The sequence below is a fragment of the Oncorhynchus mykiss genome, chromosome 23 (genome assembly GCF_057628025.1).
Source record: "Oncorhynchus mykiss isolate SJ-2025 chromosome 23, ASM5762802v1, whole genome shotgun sequence".
Classification (NCBI taxonomy): domain Eukaryota; kingdom Metazoa; phylum Chordata; class Actinopteri; order Salmoniformes; family Salmonidae; genus Oncorhynchus; species Oncorhynchus mykiss.
The window spans coordinates 63,775,618-63,793,239 of record NC_143044.1 but is presented as its reverse complement, the minus strand read 5'-3'; the positions used below and the strand labels follow the sequence as shown (position 1 = coordinate 63,793,239).

Below are 17,622 nucleotides of genomic sequence, written 5' to 3'. Positions count from 1 at the left end.
GCTACGGTACTATTACCCTGCTGTCTGACTTAGTGCTACGGTACTATTACCCTGCTGTCTGACTTAGTGCTACGGTACTATTACCCTGCTGTCTGACTTAGTGCTACGGTACTATTACCCTGCTGTCTGACTTAGTGCTACGGTACTATTACCCTGCTGTCTGACTTAGTGCTACAGTACTATTACCCTGCTGTCTGACTTAGTGCTACGGTACTATTACCCTGCTGTCTGACTTAGTGCTACGGTACTATTGCCCTGCTGTCTGACTTAGTGCTACGGTACTATTACCCTGCTGTCTGACTTAGTGCTACGGTACTATTACCCTGCTGTCTGACTTAGTGCTACGGTACTATTACCCTGCTGTCTGACTTAGTGCTACGGTACTATTACCCTGCTGTCTGACTTAGTGCTACAGTACTATTACCCTGCTGTCTGACTTAGTGCTACGGTACTATTACCCTGCTGTCTGACTTAGTGCTACGGTACTATTACCCTGCTGTCTGACTTAGTGCTACGGTACTATTACCCTGCTGTCTGACTTAGTGCTACGGTACTATTACCCTGCTGTCTGACTTAGTGCTACGATACTATTACCCTGCTGTCTGACTTAGTGCTACGGTACTATTACCCTGCTGTCTGACTTAGTGCTACGGTACTATTACCCTGCTGTCTGACTTAGTGCTACGATACTATTACCCTGCTGTCTGACTTAGTGCTACGGTACTATTACCCTGCTGTCTGACTTAGTGCTACGGTACTATTACCCTGCTGTCTGACTTAGTGCTACAGTACTATTACCCTGCTGTCTGACTTAGTGCTACGGTACTATTACCCTGCTGTCTGACTTAGTGCTACGGTACTATTACCCTGCTGTCTGACTTAGTGCTACGGTACTATTACCCTGCTGTCTGACTTAGTGCTACGGTACTATAACCCTGCTGTCTGACTTAGTGCTACGGTACTATTACCCTGCTGTCTGACTTAGTGCTACGGTACGGTACTATTACCCTGCTGTCTGACTTAGTGCTACGGTACTATTACCCTGCTGTCTGACTTAGTGCTACGGTACTATTACCCTGCTGTCTGACTTAGTGCTACGGTACTATTACCCTGCTGTCTGACTTAGTGCTACGGTACTATTACCCTGCTGTCTGACTTAGTGCTACGGTACTATTACCCTGCTGTCTGACTTAGTGCTACCGTACTATTACCCTGCTGTCTGACTTAGTGCTACGGTACTATTACCCTGCTGTCTGACTTAGTGCTACGGTACTATTACCCTGCTGTCTGACTTAGTGCTACGGTACTATTACCCTGCTGTCTGACTTAGTGCTACAGTACTATTACCCTGCTGTCTGACTTAGTGCTACGGTACTATTACCCTGCTGTCTGACTTAGTGCTACGGTACTATTACCCTGCTGTCTGACTTAGTGCTACGGTACTATTACCCTGCTGTCTGACTTAGTGCTACGGTACTATTACCCTGCTGTCTGACTTAGTGCTACAGTACTATTACCCTGCTGTCTGACTTAGTGCTACGGTACTATTACCCTGCTGTCTGACTTAGTGCTACGGTACTATTGCCCTGCTGTCTGACTTAGTGCTACGGTACTATTACCCTGCTGTCTGACTTAGTGCTACGGTACTATTACCCTGCTGTCTGACTTAGTGCTACGATACTATTACCCTGCTGTCTGACTTAGTGCTACGGTACTATTACCCTGCTGTCTGACTTAGTGCTACAGTACTATTACCCTGCTGTCTGACTTAGTGCTACGGTACTATTACCCTGCTGTCTGACTTAGTGCTACGATACTATTACCCTGCTGTCTGACTTAGTGCTACGGTACTATTACCCTGCTGTCTGACTTAGTGCTACGATACTATTACCCTGCTGTCTGACTTAGTGCTACGGTACTATTACCCTGCTGTCTGACTTAGTGCTACGGTACTATTACCCTGCTGTCTGACTTAGTGCTACAGTACTATTACCCTGCTGTCTGACTTAGTGCTACGGTACTATTACCCTGCTGTCTGACTTAGTGCTACGGTACTATTACCCTGCTGTCTGACTTAGTGCTACGGTACTATTACCCTGCTGTCTGACTTAGTGCTACGGTACTATAACCCTGCTGTCTGACTTAGTGCTACGGTACTATTACCCTGCTGTCTGACTTAGTGCTACGGTACGGTACTATTACCCTGCTGTCTGACTTAGTGCTACGGTACTATTACCCTGCTGTCTGACTTAGTGCTACGGTACTATTACCCTGCTGTCTGACTTAGTGCTACGGTACTATTACCCTGCTGTCTGACTTAGTGCTACAGTACTATTACCCTGCTGTCTGACTTAGTGCTACAGTACTATTACCCTGCTGTCTGACTTAGTGCTACGGTACTATTACCCTGCTGTCTGACTTAGTGCTACGGTACTATTACCCTGCTGTCTGACTTAGTGCTACGGTACTATTACCCTGCTGTCTGACTTAGTGCTACGCTACGGTACTATTACCCTGCTGTCTGACTTAGTGCTACGGTACTATTACCCTGCTGTCTGACTTAGTGCTACAGTACTATTACCCTGCTGTCTGACTTAGTGCTACGGTACTATTACCCTGCTGTCTGACTTAGTGCTACGGTACTATTACCCTGCTGTCTGACTTAGTGCTACAGTACTATTACCCTGCTGTCTGACTTAGTGCTACAGTACTATTACCCTGCTGTCTGACTTAGTGCTACGGTACTATTACCCTGCTGTCTGACTTAGTGCTACGGTACTATTACCCTGCTGTCTGACTTAGTGCTACGGTACTATTACCCTGCTGTCTGACTTAGTGCTACGCTACGGTACTATTACCCTGCTGTCTGACTTAGTGCTACAGTACTATTACCCTGCTGTCTGACTTAGTGCTACGGTACTATTACCCTGCTGTCTGACTTAGTGCTACGGTACTATTACCCTGCTGTCTGACTTAGTGCTACGGTACTATTGCCCTGCTGTCTGACTTAGTGCTACGGTACTATTACCCTGCTGTCTGACTTAGTGCTACGGTACTATTACCCTGCTGTCTGACTTAGTGCTACGGTACTATTACCCTGCTGTCTGACTTAGTGCTACGGTACTATTACCCTGCTGTCTGACTTAGTGCTACAGTACTATTACCCTGCTGTCTGACTTAGTGCTACGGTACTATTACCCTGCTGTCTGACTTAGTGCTACGGTACTATTACCCTGCTGTCTGACTTAGTGCTACGGTACTATTACCCTGCTGTCTGACTTAGTGCTACGGTACTATTACCCTGCTGTCTGACTTAGTGCTACGATACTATTACCCTGCTGTCTGACTTAGTGCTACGGTACTATTACCCTGCTGTCTGACTTAGTGCTACGGTACTATTACCCTGCTGTCTGACTTAGTGCTACGATACTATTACCCTGCTGTCTGACTTAGTGCTACGGTACTATTACCCTGCTGTCTGACTTAGTGCTACGGTACTATTACCCTGCTGTCTGACTTAGTGCTACAGTACTATTACCCTGCTGTCTGACTTAGTGCTACGGTACTATTACCCTGCTGTCTGACTTAGTGCTACGGTACTATTACCCTGCTGTCTGACTTAGTGCTACGGTACTATTACCCTGCTGTCTGACTTAGTGCTACGGTACTATAACCCTGCTGTCTGACTTAGTGCTACGGTACTATTACCCTGCTGTCTGACTTAGTGCTACGGTACGGTACTATTACCCTGCTGTCTGACTTAGTGCTACGGTACTATTACCCTGCTGTCTGACTTAGTGCTACGGTACTATTACCCTGCTGTCTGACTTAGTGCTACGGTACTATTACCCTGCTGTCTGACTTAGTGCTACGGTACTATTACCCTGCTGTCTGACTTAGTGCTACGGTACTATTACCCTGCTGTCTGACTTAGTGCTACCGTACTATTACCCTGCTGTCTGACTTAGTGCTACGGTACTATTACCCTGCTGTCTGACTTAGTGCTACGGTACTATTACCCTGCTGTCTGACTTAGTGCTACGGTACTATTACCCTGCTGTCTGACTTAGTGCTACAGTACTATTACCCTGCTGTCTGACTTAGTGCTACGGTACTATTACCCTGCTGTCTGACTTAGTGCTACGGTACTATTACCCTGCTGTCTGACTTAGTGCTACGGTACTATTACCCTGCTGTCTGACTTAGTGCTACGGTACTATTACCCTGCTGTCTGACTTAGTGCTACAGTACTATTACCCTGCTGTCTGACTTAGTGCTACGGTACTATTACCCTGCTGTCTGACTTAGTGCTACGGTACTATTGCCCTGCTGTCTGACTTAGTGCTACGGTACTATTACCCTGCTGTCTGACTTAGTGCTACGGTACTATTACCCTGCTGTCTGACTTAGTGCTACGATACTATTACCCTGCTGTCTGACTTAGTGCTACGGTACTATTACCCTGCTGTCTGACTTAGTGCTACAGTACTATTACCCTGCTGTCTGACTTAGTGCTACGGTACTATTACCCTGCTGTCTGACTTAGTGCTACGATACTATTACCCTGCTGTCTGACTTAGTGCTACGGTACTATTACCCTGCTGTCTGACTTAGTGCTACGATACTATTACCCTGCTGTCTGACTTAGTGCTACGGTACTATTACCCTGCTGTCTGACTTAGTGCTACGGTACTATTACCCTGCTGTCTGACTTAGTGCTACAGTACTATTACCCTGCTGTCTGACTTAGTGCTACGGTACTATTACCCTGCTGTCTGACTTAGTGCTACGGTACTATTACCCTGCTGTCTGACTTAGTGCTACGGTACTATTACCCTGCTGTCTGACTTAGTGCTACGGTACTATAACCCTGCTGTCTGACTTAGTGCTACGGTACTATTACCCTGCTGTCTGACTTAGTGCTACGGTACGGTACTATTACCCTGCTGTCTGACTTAGTGCTACGGTACTATTACCCTGCTGTCTGACTTAGTGCTACGGTACTATTACCCTGCTGTCTGACTTAGTGCTACGGTACTATTACCCTGCTGTCTGACTTAGTGCTACAGTACTATTACCCTGCTGTCTGACTTAGTGCTACAGTACTATTACCCTGCTGTCTGACTTAGTGCTACGGTACTATTACCCTGCTGTCTGACTTAGTGCTACGGTACTATTACCCTGCTGTCTGACTTAGTGCTACGGTACTATTACCCTGCTGTCTGACTTAGTGCTACGCTACGGTACTATTACCCTGCTGTCTGACTTAGTGCTACGGTACTATTACCCTGCTGTCTGACTTAGTGCTACGGTCCTATTACCCTGCTGTCTGACTTAGTGCTACGGTACTATTACCCTGCTGTCTGACTTAGTGCTACGGTACTATTACCCTGCTGTCTGACTTAGTGCTACAGTACTATTACCCTGCTGTCTGACTTAGTGCTACGGTACTATTACCCTGCTGTCTGACTTAGTGCTACGGTACTATTACCCTGCTGTCTGACTTAGTGCTACGGTCCTATTACCCTGCTGTCTGACTTAGTGCTACGGTACTATTACCCTGCTGTCTGACTTAGTGCTACGGTACTATTACCCTGCTGTCTGACTTAGTGCTACGGTACTATTACCCTGCTGTCTGACTTAGTGCTACGGTACTATTACCCTGCTGTCTGACTTAGTGCTACAGTACTATTACCCTGCTGTCTGACTTAGTGCTACGGTACTATTACCCTGCTGTCTGACTTAGTGCTACGCTACGGTACTATTACCCTGCTGTCTGACTTAGTGCTACGGTACTATTACCCTGCTGTCTGACTTAGTGCTACGGTACTATTACCCTGCTGTCTGACTTAGTGCTACGGTACTATTACCCTGCTGTCTGACTTAGTGCTACAGTACTATTACCCTGCTGTCTGACTTAGTGCTACAGTACTATTACCCTGCTGTCTGACTTAGTGCTACGGTACTATTACCCTGCTGTCTGACTTAGTGCTACGGTACTATTACCCTGCTGTCTGACTTAGTGCTACGGTACTATTACCCTGCTGTCTGACTTAGTGCTACGCTACTGTACTATTACCCTGCTGTCTGACTTAGTGCTACGGTACTATTACCCTGCTGTCTGACTTAGTGCTACGGTCCTATTACCCTGCTGTCTGACTTAGTGCTACGGTACTATTACCCTGCTGTCTGACTTAGTGCTACGGTACTATTACCCTGCTGTCTGACTTAGTGCTACAGTACTATTACCCTGCTGTCTGACTTAGTGCTACGGTACTATTACCCTGCTGTCTGACTTAGTGCTACGGTACTATTACCCTGCTGTCTGACTTAGTGCTACGGTCCTATTACCCTGCTGTCTGACTTAGTGCTACGGTACTATTACCCTGCTGTCTGACTTAGTGCTACGGTACTATTACCCTGCTGTCTGACTTAGTGCTACGGTACTATTACCCTGCTGTCTGACTTAGTGCTACGGTACTATTACCCTGCTGTCTGACTTAGTGCTACAGTACTATTACCCTGCTGTCTGACTTAGTGCTACGGTACTATTACCCTGCTGTCTGACTTAGTGCTACGCTACGGTACTATTACCCTGCTGTCTGACTTAGTGCTACGGTACTATTACCCTGCTGTCTGACTTAGTGCTACGCTACAGTACTATTACCCTGCTGTCTGACTTAGTGCTACGGTACTATTACCCTGCTGTCTGACTTAGTGCTACGGTACTATTACCCTGCTGTCTGACTTAGTGCTACGGTACTATTACCCTGCTGTCTGACTTAGTGCTACGGTACTATTACCCTGCTGTCTGACTTAGTGCTACGGTACTATTACCCTGCTGTCTGACTTAGTGCTACGGTACTATTACCCTGCTGTCTGACTTAGTGCTACGGTACTATTACCCTGCTGTCTGACTTAGTGCTACGGTACTATTACCCTGCTGTCTGACTTAGTGCTACGCTACGGTACTATTACCCTGCTGTCTGACTTAGTGCTACGGTACTATTACCCTGCTGTCTGACTTAGTGCTACGCTACGGTACTATTACCCTGCTGTCTGACTTAGTGCTACGCTACGGTACTATTACCCTGCTGTCTGACTTAGTGCTACGCTACTATTACCCTGCTGTCTGACTTAGTGCTACGCTACGGTACTATTACCCTGCTGTCTGACTTAGTGCTACGCTACGGTACTATTACCCTGCTGTCTGACTTAGTGCTACGGTACTATTACCCTGCTGTCTGACTTAGTGCTACGCTACGGTACTATTACCCTGCTGTCTGACTTAGTGCTACGCTACTATTACCCTGCTGTCTGACTTAGTGCTACGCTACGGTACTATTACCCTGCTGTCTGACTTAGTGCTACGCTACGGTACTATTACCCTGCTGTCTGACTTAGTGCTACGCTACGGTACTATTACCCTGCTGTCTGACTTAGTGCTACGGTACTATTACCCTGCTGTCTGACTTAGTGCTACGGTACTATTACCCTGCTGTCTGACTTAGTGCTACGGTACTATTACCCTGCTGTCTGACTTAGTGCTACGCTACGGTACTATTACCCTGCTGTCTGACTTAGTGCTACGCTACGGTACTATTACCCTGCTGTCTGACTTAGTGCTACGCTACGGTACTATTACCCTGCTGTCTGACTTAGTGCTACGCTACGGTACTATTACCCTGCTGTCTGACTTAGTGCTACGCTACGGTACTATTACCCTGCTGTCTGACTTAGTGCTACGGTACTATTACCCTGCTGTCTGACTTAGTGCTACGCTACGGTACTATTACCCTGCTGTCTGACTTAGTGCTACGGTACTATTACCCTGCTGTCTGACTTAGTGCTACGGTACTATTACCCTGCTGTCTGACTTAGTGCTACGGTACTATTACCCTGCTGTCTGACTTAGTGCTACGGTACTATTACCCTGCTGTCTGACTTAGTGCTACGGTACTATTACCCTGCTGTCTGACTTAGTGCTACGCTACGGTACTATTACCCTGCTGTCTGACTTAGTGCTACGGTACTATTACCCTGCTGTCTGACTTAGTGCTACGGTACTATTACCCTGCTGTCTGACTTAGTGCTACGGTACTATTACCCTGCTGTCTGACTTAGTGCTACGCTACGGTACTATTACCTGCTGTCTGACATAGTGCTACGGTACTATTACCGTAATGTCTGACTTAGTGCTACGGTACTATTTCCCTGCTGTCTGACTTAGTGCTACGGTACTATTACCCTGCTGTCTGACTTAGTGCTACGGTCCTATTACCCTGCTGTCTGACTTAGTGCTACGGTACTATTACCCTGCTGTCTGACTTAGTGCTACGGTCCTATTACCCTGCTGTCTGACTTAGTGCTACGGTACTATTACCCTGCTGTCTGACTTAGTGCTACGGTACTATTACCCTGCTGTCTGACTTAGTGCTACGGTACCATTACCCTGCTGTCTGACTTAGTGCTACGCTACGGTACTATTACCTGCTGTCTGACATAGTGCTACGGTACTATTACACTGCTGTCTGACTTAGTGCTACGGTACTATTACCCTGCTGTCTGACTTAGTGCTACGGTACTATTACCCTGCTGTCTGACTTAGTGCTACGCTACGGTACTATTACCCTGCTGTCTGACTTAGTGCTACAGTACTATTGCCCTGCTGTCTGACTTAGTGCTACGGTACTATTGCCCTGCTGTCTGACTTAGTGCTACGGTACTATTACCCTGCTGTCTGACTTAGTGCTACGGTACTATTACCCTGCTGTCTGACTTAGTGCTACGGTACTATTACCCTGCTGTCTGACTTAGTGCTACGCTACGGTACTATTACCTGCTGTCTGACATAGTGCTACGGTACTATTACCGTAATGTCTGACTTAGTGCTACGGTACTATTACCCTGCTGTCTGACTTAGTGCTACGGTAGTATTGCCCTGCTGTCTGACTTAGTGCTACGGTAGTATTACCCTGCTGTCTGACTTAGTGCTACGGTCCTATTACCCTGCTGTCTGACTTAGTGCTACGGTACTATAACCCTGCTGTCTGACTTAGTGCTACGGTACGGTACTATTACCCTGCTGTCTGACTTAGTGCTACGCTACGGTACTATAACCCTGCTGTCTGACTTAGTGCTACGGTACTATTACCCTGCTGTCTGACTTAGTGCTACGCTACGGTACTATAACCCTGCTGTCTGACTTAGTGCCACGGTACGGTACTATTACCCTGCTGTCTGACTTAGTGCTACGCTATGGTACTATAACCCTGCTGTCTGACTTAGTGCTACGGTACGGTACTATTACCCTGCTGTCTGACTTAGTGCTACGCTACGGTACTATAACCCTGCTGTCTGACTTAGTGCTACGGTACTATTACCCTGCTGTCTGACTTAGTGCTACGGTACTATTACCCTGCTGTCTGACTTAGTGCTACGGTACTATTACCCTGCTGTCTGACTTAGTGCTACGGTACTATAACCCTAATGTCTGACTTAGTGCTACGGTACTATAACCCTGCTGTCTGACTTAGTGCTACGGTACTATAACCCTGCTGTCTGACTTAGTGCTACGGTACAGTACTATTACCCTGCTGTCTGACTTAGTGCTACGGTACTATTACCCTGCTGTCTGACTTAGTGCTACGGTACTATAACCCTGCTGTCTGACTTAGTGCTACGGTACGGTACTATTACCCTGCTGTCTGACTTAGTGCTACGGTACTATTACCCTGCTGTCTGACTTAGTGCTACGGTACTATAACCCTGCTGTCTGACTTAGTGCTACGCTACGGTACTATAACCCTGCTGTCTGACTTAGTGCTACGCTACGGTACTATAACCCTGCTGTCTGACTTAGTGCTACGGTACGGTACTATTACCCTGCTGTCTGACTTAGTGCTACGCTACGGTACTATAACCCTGCTGTCTGACTTAGTGCTACGGTACTATTACCCTGCTGTCTGACTTAGTGCTACGGTACGGTACTATTACCCTGCTGTCTGACTTAGTGCTACGGTACTATTACCCTGCTGTCTGACTTAGTGCTACGGTACTATTACCCTGCTGTCTGACTTAGTGCTACGCTACGGTACTATAACCCTGCTGTCTGACTTAGTGCTACGGTACGGTACTATTACCCTGCTGTCTGACTTAGTGCTACGCTACGGTACTATAACCCTGCTGTCTGACTTAGTGCTACGGTACTATTACCCTGCTGTCTGACTTAGTGCTACGGTACTATTACCCTGCTGTCTGACTTAGTGCTACGGTACTATTACCCTGCTGTCTGACTTAGTGCTACGGTACTATTACCCTGCTGTCTGACTTAGTGCTACGGTACTATTACCCTGCTGTCTGACTTAGTGCTACGGTACTATTACCCTGCTGTCTGACTTAGTGCTACGGTACTATTACCCTGCTGTCTGACTTAGTGCTACGGTACTATTACCCTGCTGTCTGACTTAGTGCTACGGTCCTATTACCCTGCTGTCTGACTTAGTGCTACGGTACTATTACCCTGCTGTCTGACTTAGTGCTACGTTACGGTACTATTACCTGCTGTCTGACATGGTGCTACGGTACTATTACCCTGCTGTCTGACTTAGTGCTACGGTACGGTACTATTACCCTGCTGTCTGACTTAGTGCTACGGTACTATTACCCTGCTGTCTGACTTAGTGCTACGCTACGGTACTATTACCCTGCTGTCTGACATGGTGCTACGGTACTATTACCCTGCTGTCTGACTTAGTGCTACAGTACTATTACCCTGCTGTCTGACTTAGTGCTACGGTACTATTACCCTGCTGTCTGACATGGTGCTACGGTACTATTGCCCTGCTGTCTGACTTAGTGCTACGGTACTATTACCCTGCTGTCTGACTTAGTGCTACGGTACGGTACTATTACCTGCTGTCTGACATGGTGCTACGGTACTATTACCCTGCTGTCTGACTTAGTGCTACGGTACTATTGCCCTGTTGTCTGACTTAGTGCTACAGTACTATTGCCCTGCTGTCTGACTTAGTGCTACAGTACTATTGCCCTGCTGTCTGACTTAGTGCTACGGTACTATTACCCTGCTGTCTGACTTAGTGCTACGATACTATTACCCTGCTGTCTGACTTAGTGCTACGGTACTATTACCCTGCTGTCTGACTTAGTGCTACGCTACGGTACTATTACCCTGCTGTCTGACTTAGTGCTACGGTACTATTACCCTGCTGTCTGACTTAGTGCTACGGTACTATTACCCTGCTGTCTGACTTAGTGCTACGATACTATTACCCTGCTGTCTGACTTAGTGCTACTACCACCACTACCACTACTACTACCACCACCACCACTACCACCACCACCACTACTACTACTACTACTACTACTACACCTAACACCACCACTACCACACCTAACACCACCACTACTACACTTACCACCACCAGTACGCCTACCACCACCACTACACCTACCACCACCACTACTACACCTACCACCACCACTACTACACCTACCACCACCACTACTACACCTACCACCACCACTACTACTACACCTACCACCACCACCACCACTACACCTACCACCACCACCACCACTACACCTACCACCACTACACCTACCACCACCACTACCACTACTCCCACCACCACCACTACTCCCACCACCACCACTACTCCCACCACCACCACTACTCCCACCACCACTACTCCCACCACCACCACTACTCCCACCACCACCACTACTCCCACCACCACCACTACTCCCACCACCACCACTACTCCCACCACCACTACTCCCACCACTACCACTACTCCCACCACCACCACTACTCCCACCACCACCACTACTCCCACCACCACTACTCCCACCACCACCACTACTCCCACCACCACTACTCCCACCACCACCACTACTCCCACCACCACCACTACTCCCACCACCACCACTACTCCCACCACCACTACTCCCACCACCACCACTACTCCCACCACCACCACTACTCCCACCACCACCACTACTCCCACCACCACCACTACTCCCACCACCACCACTACTCCCACCACCACCACTACTCCCACCACCACCACTACTCCCACCACCACCACTACTCCCACCACCACCACTACTCCCACCACCACTACTCCCACCACCACTACTCCCACCACCACCACTACTCCCACCACCACCACTACTCCCACCACCACCACTACTCCCACCACCACCACTACTCCCACCACTACTACTCCCACCACCACCACTACCACCACCACCACTACTCCCACCACCACCACTACTCCCACCACCACTACTCCCACCACCACCACTACTCCCACCACCACCACTACTCCCACCACCACTACTCCCACCACCACTACTCCCACCACCACCACTACTCCCACCACCACTACTCCCACCACCACCACTACTCCCACCACCACTACTCCCACCACCACTACTCCCACCACCACTACTCCCACCACCACCACTACTCCCACCACCACTACTCCCACCACCACCACTACTCCCACCACCACCACTACTCCCACCACCACCACTACTCCCACCACCACTACTCCCACCACCACCACTACTCCCACCACCACCACTACTCCCACCACCACCACTACTCCCACCACCACCACTACTCCCACCACTACTACTCCCACCACCACCACTACTCCCACCACCACCACTACTACCACCACCACTACTCCCACCACCACCACTACTCCCACCACCACCACTCCCACCACCACCACTACTCCCACCACCACCACTCCCACCACCACCACCACTCCCACCACCACCACTACTCCCACCACCACCACTACTCCCACCACCACCACTACTCCCACCACCACCACTACTCCCACCACCACCACTACTCCCACCACCACTACTCCCACCACCACTACTCCCACCACCACTACTCCCACCACCACCACTACTCCCACCACCACCACTACTCCCACCACCACCACTACTCCCACCACCACTACTCCCACCACCACCACTACTCCCACCACCACTACTACCACCACTACTAACCACCTATACTACCACCACCACCACCACTACTACTACCACCACACCTACCACCACTACTACCACCACCACCACCACTACCACCGCTACTACTACACCTACCACCACCACTACTACCACTACCACCACTACTAACCACCTATACTACCACCACCACCACCACTACTACTACCACCACACCTACCACTACTACTACCACCACCACCACCACTACCACCGCTGCTACTACTACACCTACCACCACCACTACTACCACTACCACCACTACTAACCACCTATACTACCACCACCACCACCACTACTACTACCACCACACCTACCACCACTACTACCACCACCACCACCACTACCACCGCTACTACTACACCTACCACCACCACTACTACCACTACCACCACTACTAACCACCTATACTACCACCACCACCACCACTACTACTACCACCACCACTACCACCACTACTACCACCACCACTACTACACCTACCACCACCACTACCACCACTACTACCACCACTACCACCACTACTACCACTACTACTAACCAACTATACTACCACTACTACCACCACCACTACCACCACTACTACTACTACCACCACCACTACCACCGCTACTACTACACCTACCACCACCACTACCACCACTACTACCACCACCACTAACCACCTATACTACCACCACCACCATCACTACTACTACCACCACCACTACCACCACTACTACTACACCTACCACCACCACCACCACTAACCACCTATACTACTACCACCACCACCACCACTACTACTACTACACCTACCACTACCACCACCACTAACCACCTATACTACCACCACCACCACCACCACTACTACACCTACCACCACTACTACCACCACCACTACTACACCCACCACCACTAACCACCTATACTACCACCACCACCACCACCACTACACCTACCACCACCACTAACCACCTATACTACCACCACCACCACTACTACTACCACCACCACCACCACTACACCTACCACCACCACTAACCACCTATACTACCACCACCACCACTACTACTACCACCACCACCACCACTACCACCACTACACCTACCACCACCACTAACCACCTATACTACCACCACCACCACTACTACTACCACCACCACTACACCTACCACCACCACTACCACCACCACTAACCACCTATACTACTACCACCACTACTACACCTACCACTACCACCACCACTAACCACCTATACTACCACCACCACTACTACACCTACCACCACTACTACCACCACTACTACTACACCTACCACCACCACTACTACTACTACTACACCCACCACCACTACTACCACCACCACTAACCACCTATATTACCACTACCACCACCACCACCACCACTAACCACCTATATTACCACTACCACCACCACCACCACTAACCACCTATACTACTACCACCACCACCACTACTACACCTACCACTACCACCACCACTAACCACCTATACTACCACCACCACCACCACCACTACTACACCTACCACCACCACTACTACTACACCCACCACCACTACTACCACCACCACCAACCACCTATATTACCACTACCACCACTACTACTACCACCACCACTACTACCACCACCACCACTACTACTACACCTACCACCACCACTACTACACCTACCACCACCACTACTACTACACCTACCACCACCACCACTACTACAACCACCACCACTACTACCACCACCACCAACCACCTATATTACCACTACCACCACTACTACTACCACCACCACTACTACCACCACCACCACTACTACTACACCTACCACCACCACTACTACTACACCCACCACCACTAACCACCTATACTACCACCACCACCACCACTACTACTACCACCACCAACCACCTATATTACCACTACCACCACCACCACCAACCACCTATATTACCACTACCACCACTACTACTACACCTACCACCACCACTACTACTACACCCACCACCACCAACCACCTATATTACCACCACCACCACCACCAACCACCTATATTACCACCACCACCACCACCACCAACCACCTATATTACCACTACCACCACTACTACTACCACCACCACTACTACCACCAACACTACTACCACCACTACTACCAACCACCACCACTACCACCACCACTACTACTACACCTACCACCACGACTACCACTACTAGGGTACTACAGAGGAAGAGAGGAGGCCTCTGGACGGTGGTACCTGCTCTCTTCCTGTGGTGCCGGTGGGTCTCCCTCCTGCTGTCTGTTGACGAATTGGATAACAACATGGCGGCACAGAGAGATCTGGTTCCTGATAAAGGGACCAGCAACACCACTGATTGATTGGAAGCTAAATTGTATCTGTTTAGTTGCATACCACTGACATGGTTACTTTAAAGCTGTCCACACTGACAGACAGCTGGTGGAAAGGATAAAGCCAAACTGACAACAACAACATGTAAAGACAGAAATCAGCACCAATGAAATAACACATGACTAACAAGTCACGTGACACTAACGAACAGCATTAGTAGACCTATCAGCACTGAGACTGATGGACAGATGCTTCCAGCAGAGAGAGGGTTAACATGTGTGTGTGTGTGTGTGTGTGTGCGCAGGCGTGGGTTTATGTGTGTGTGTTAACATGTGTGTATGTGTGTGTGTGTGTGTGTGTGTGTGTACTCACGTGGGCAGAGTTGTTCTGGTTGGAACGGGACCTGCGTCGGGACTGGATACCGATGTTCTCTCCTTTCAGCAGAGAGTGAACCACATCGTCCAGAAAGGTCATCTGGATCATAGAGGGGTCAACATTCTGGGGCTCTAGAACCTAGTAGAGGTCACAGATAGAGAGACAGGGGTCAACGTTCTGGGGCTCTAGAACCTAGTAGAGGTCACAGACAGAGAGACAGGGGTCAACATTCTGGGGCTCTAGAACCTAGTAGAGGTCACAGACAGAGACAGACAGGGGTCAACGTTCTGGGGCTCTAGAACCTAGTAGAGGTCACAGACAGAGACAGACAGGCGTCAACATTCTGGGGCTCTAGAACCTAGTAGAGGTCACAGACAGAGAGAGACAGGGGTCAACGTTCTGGGGCTCTAGAACCTAGTAGAGGTCACAGACAGAGACAGACAGGGGTCATAGAGGGGTCAACGTTCTGTGTTGGAGTATAGAGGTGTATTTAACATGAAGACAGGGGTATAGAGGTGTATTTAATATGGAGACAGGAGTATAGAGGTGTATTTAATATGGAGGAGTATAGAGGTGTATTTAATATGGAGACAGGAGTATAGAGGTGTATTTAATATGGAGACAGGAGTATAGAGGTGTATTTAATATGGAGACAGGAGTGTATTTACCTGGTCATTCATCACAACCATATTACGGCTGAAGAGGTCATGATGTGTGATGATCCCTGTGAACCACTGAGTGGCCGAGTCTTGTCTGTAAACACGAACTCGGTAACCATTTAATGAATACGGACCTGAAGGAGAGGGGACAGGAGCAACATGGTGACACACAGCATGGTGACACACAGCATGGTGACACACAGCATGGTGACACACAGCATGGTGACACACAGCATCGTGGGGGTTAAACACCGACTGAAACTATTCACTTATTCCACTTCAGATACCAATTCAGACATCTGTAGCTCGGCTAGATGTACCAATTCAGACATCTGTAGCTTGGCTAGATGTACCAATTCAGACATCTGTAGCTCGGCTAGATGTACCAATTCAGACATCTGTAGCTAGGCTAGATGTACCAATTCAGACATCTGTAGCTAGGCTAGATGTACCAATTCAGACATCTGTAGCTAGGCTAGATGTACCAATTCAGACATCTGTAACCTGGCTAGATGTACCAATTCAGACATCTGTAGCCTGGCTAGATGTACCAATTCAGACATCTGTAGCTCGGCTAGATCTACCAATTCAGACATCTGTAGCCTGGCTAGATGTACCAATTCAGACATCTGTAGCCTGGCTAGATGTACAAATTCAGACATCTGTAGCTAGGCTAGATGTACCAATTCAGACATCTGTAGCCTGGCTAGATGTACCAATTCAGACATCTGTAGCTAGGCTAGATGTACCAATTCAGACATCTGTAGCTCGGCTAGATGTACCAATTCAGACATCTGTAGCTAGGCTAGATGTACCAATTCAGACATCTGTAGCTAGGCTAGATGTACCAATTCAGACATCTGTAGCCTGGCTAGATGTACCAATTCAGACATCTGTAGCTAGGCTAGATGTACCAATTCAGACATCTGTAGCTAGGCTAGATGTACCAATTCAGACATCTGTAGCTAGGCTAGATGTACCAATTCAGACATCTGTAGCTCGGCTAGATGTACCAATTCAGACATCTGTAGCTAGGCTAGATGTACCAATTCAGACATCTGTAGCTAGGCTAGATGTTCTTCCTGACCCGCCATACACATTCAATATCAGAGACCTGTCTGAAACGCTTCAACTGTCTCTCTGTCCATGAGCACCACAGAGAGTCCCTGAGGTACATGCACCTTGGCCAGA

At 48.7% G+C, this 17,622-nt stretch overlaps 1 protein-coding gene across 10 annotated transcripts in view; it reads right to left on the bottom strand.

Annotated features, from left to right (window-relative positions):
- jmjd1cb (jumonji domain containing 1Cb) overlaps window positions 1-17,622 on the bottom strand; it is a 242,200-nt gene that overhangs the window by 91,878 nt on the left and 132,700 nt on the right. For 7 of the 10 annotated variants that reach the window (XR_016491190.1, XM_090217894.1, XM_090217895.1 and 4 more), the window contains exons 5-7: window positions 16,441-16,565; window positions 15,770-15,910; window positions 15,305-15,394 (exon numbers count right to left, since the gene is read on the bottom strand). Coding sequence is in view for 9 of the 10 variants with exons in the window: in XM_090217894.1 (XP_090074020.1) it covers window positions 15,305-15,394; window positions 15,770-15,910; window positions 16,441-16,565 (356 nt within the window). In the remaining variant the exon portion in view is untranslated. The remainder of the gene's footprint in view (window positions 1-15,304; window positions 15,395-15,769; window positions 15,911-16,440; window positions 16,566-17,622) is intronic. The other 3 variants (XM_090217898.1, XM_090217899.1, XM_090217900.1) reach the window with 1 other exon arrangement.